The sequence below is a fragment of the Hipposideros armiger genome, unplaced genomic scaffold (assembly GCF_001890085.2).
Source record: "Hipposideros armiger isolate ML-2016 unplaced genomic scaffold, ASM189008v1 scaffold_68, whole genome shotgun sequence".
NCBI lineage: Eukaryota > Metazoa > Chordata > Mammalia > Chiroptera > Hipposideridae > Hipposideros > Hipposideros armiger.
In genome coordinates, this window is record NW_017731418.1 from 3,866,275 (window position 1) to 3,869,746 (window position 3,472).

General features: G+C 37.5%; 1 protein-coding gene across 1 annotated transcript in view; it reads left to right on the top strand.

Annotated features, from left to right (window-relative positions):
- The window catches only part of STIM2 (stromal interaction molecule 2), a 162,391-nt gene that overhangs the window by 90,698 nt on the left and 68,221 nt on the right, over positions 1-3,472 (top strand). The window contains exon 3 of the mRNA XM_019642390.1: positions 334-448. Coding sequence (XP_019497935.1) covers positions 334-448 — 115 coding nt within the window. The remainder of the gene's footprint in view (positions 1-333; positions 449-3,472) is intronic.

Below are 3,472 nucleotides of genomic sequence, written 5' to 3' on the forward strand. Positions count from 1 at the left end.
CGACTCATGGCAGCCCAGCTCAATGTCGAGCTGTTGTTCACCATCTTAGCTGTAGAGGGCGCAGCGTCACTGGCCCATGTGGGATCTGAACCAGTGGCCCTGCTGCACAGAGCTCGCTCTCCCAAGCCAACTCTTAGCCAACAAGCCACTCGGCTGGCCCCTACGGCACACTTTAAAACACACTTTCTATCAACCATAGCTCACATCTAACTAACTGCACCAAACAAGCTGAAACTTGTCACGCGCTGTTAGTTGGTTCACACTCGGCAGCAGCATTTACCATATCTTTTGATCATACCTCGTATAATTAACTCTGTGTATTCTCTTTTATAGTTTATCAGAGAAGATATGAAATACAAAGATGCTACTAATAAACACAGCCATCTGCACAGAGAAGATAAGCACATAACTGTTGAAGATTTATGGAAACGATGGAAAACATCAGAAGGTAAGAAGACTGTTTTGTGATCTGGATCCTTTACCTGCCCTCTGCTCTGCTTAGCCATTGTTAACTCACTAATTGCATATGATCTTACAGAAAATCAAAATAACACTTCTGGAAAGATATTTATATTTTAATAAGTAGTTACTTATCAAACAAACATATGGATCAAGGTTTTCTTTTTAGCTATGGAGAACAGTTCTTAAAGTCTTTAGAAGGCATAGAACTTTTAAGCTTTTCCTTAAATAAACCCTTTATGAAGTCTTCTTATAGTTGCATGACAAAGTTGTATAATTTACATTTTATTCCTTTTTCTACTCTTAGGTCCTCAAGCTGTTTTATGGACACTAATTGTTTAGGGCAGGAAAAATATATGACCTAAAACCTCAACTTGATCACTAATTCTGGAAAGCTACTAAAAACGTGTAAAAAACCCATTAAGCTTGTTTTTATTTTTTTTTTGAGTAAGAGTCAACCAAAATGTCTTTTTCTAGTATTTCTGTTCTTTTATCAAAGTCAGACAATTATGTTGTACAATATTTTCTCTGCAAGTTGGAATAATGAAATGAAATCAAAAGGAAGCTGAGACAAATTACAAAGTGGAAGTATAAAGAAATAGAAAGTTTACTTGGCTGTCAATGGCAATGTTTAGAAATGGGAAAATATTGGGTTGTCGGAAAAGTCATGACGCATTTTTGCAACGAAAAACATAGAAAAAATACGTCATGATTTTTCCGACAACCCAATACAAAAAACCATCCCACCAATGCTCAGTGTTTTTATTAACGTAAAAGGCTTATTTATATCTTGCTTACATTTTTGTTTTCACTTTTTAAAAGAGACATGTGTTGAAATGTAATGTGAAGAAGAAAAAGAAAGAAGGTAAAAAATACTGACTTAAATGAAAGATACAGACTTGAGAAATTGGTCTCTCCATTTCCCCTCTCCATACCATTTTTAAGTAATATGATCTTGGTTGGGAATAGGAATAAATGAATATAAATTTCATGTGGGAAAGTGCTAGAATAGTGGAAAACTCAGTAAGACATAATCTTTCTAAATGAAATATCTTAACAGTATGTAGATATTACAAAAGGAATTGGAGATCCAGTATACAGTCTATTGCTACTAGTATATTTTAGATTTTGTATATGTGATTGTTACTGTGCAAAATGACCGGCCGCTCTCCACACTAAAGCCAAAACTCGAGAGACGAGGTTGGTGGAAAGAAAAGTAGGTTTTATTCCAAAATGCCAGCATTAAGGGAAGGCAGTGGACTCCCTGTCACAAAGACTGCCTTCCTCTCTCAATATTGGCAAACGGTTTTATAGACACACAAGGAGGGACAAAGCAAAGGAAGGAGAAGTTGGCTAGGCAACTTCAAGAAAAGGCCCTTCCCAGGGCTATTCTGCCCCTGCCAAGGTCAGGAGTGAACCCTATACAGATGCAAAAAACCCTTCCCATATTACCATGCCAGGTTTGCACACTGGTCCGAAGTAAACGGAACCATTGAAACTGGTTTGCATAGCAAATGCACAGTAAACAGACAGAGTCATCAAGGTTTGGGAGAAGAAGAGGGAAGCAAAGAAAGGAAAGAAGGAAAAACTTTCAAAAAGTCCCAAGCCAAACCACTGTCAAATCGAATTACTGTTAAGACGGGGNAAGAGTTAAGGCCGAAAAGATTGTCAGGGACTGGGAAACGGTATGTAAACCATAAAAAGGAGTTGCTTTTTATTTGGTAGACAGTGGGGAGCAATTAAAAATTTTATACAATGAAGTAATGCATATTTCAAGTTGGTTTTTAGCAAAGAATATTTTCGTGCTTTCTCTCTATTCTATTTTACAGTGAGACTGAGGATCTACTTCATTTTAGTTCTAAACACTCATTGAATGCCTGTCAACTATAAGTAATAGCTTAAAAGGTAGGAGAACATAGAAACATGATGCAGTAATTGAGATTAGTATTTAGTGTGTTTCAAAACACCTGTCACTAAGTATGGGTGAAAATGTATAATACTGAGGCAGTGTATTATGCTGTTGAGCATAACCAAACTGCTTGGATTGGAATCTCAGCTCTGCTGTTCATTGTTTTTCAACCTTGGGCAAAATGCTTAACCTCTTTGAGCCTTGGTTTTCTCATTTATAAAATGCGGATGTGTAATGAACTTCTAGAACTGTCATGAAGTTAAATAACTCTCTCTCTCTCTCTTCCTCTCTCTCCCTCTCTCTCCCTCTCTCCCTCCCTCCCTCCCTTCTTCTCCTGTGTGCACGTGTGTGTTTTATTATAAGTATATAGACATATTTATTAAATAATGTAGAATAGTACCTGGCAAGTAATGAGCATTAAATAAGTACTTTTACTGTTGTTGCTGTCATGATTAGTAGTGGAAGGCATTTCATTAAGTAAATTATATAAACATGTAAGAATAATTGTTAGGCACAACTGGAGGAATGAGTCACGGGAGACCAGAATTGGTCTATTAGAATTTATTTGGCATGTTTGAGCTGCGGGGGAGGTCAGGCTAGAAAAGACCTTAACCTCCCTGAGCAAAAAGGGGTGTGGAGTTTTCTAGGAGGGGGGAAATGATGCTATTTTCCCTTCAATGCTTCAGGGCTTCTTCGTTGCATTGTCTCTCTCGCAACAAAGGGTTTTGGTGCATGACCAAGCCCTAGGTTCCACATCCTGGCCCCCAGGCCGCCGTCTGGACAGTCCAGGCCCGATGATCATAAGCCCCTTGGAGACAAACACAAGCCAACAGGTACAAGGTACAAAGCAAGACAAGATGGCTTTTAAGATAAGAAGGTTTCTACTCCTGGCCTAAATATAGCCTAACAATAATGGGAGTATAAAATACCAAAGATGTACCAGTTATCTGAAAATTACCACCCACGGATTTCAACTTTTTTTCTTTTCTCAGTTTATAGAGACTAAAATAGTGAATTTAAATACGAGCTGTGATAAAAAAATATGGCAAATGTTTAAATTAAAAAAAATTATTACAGTAAAAAAAACATTGCTATTAATCCCCC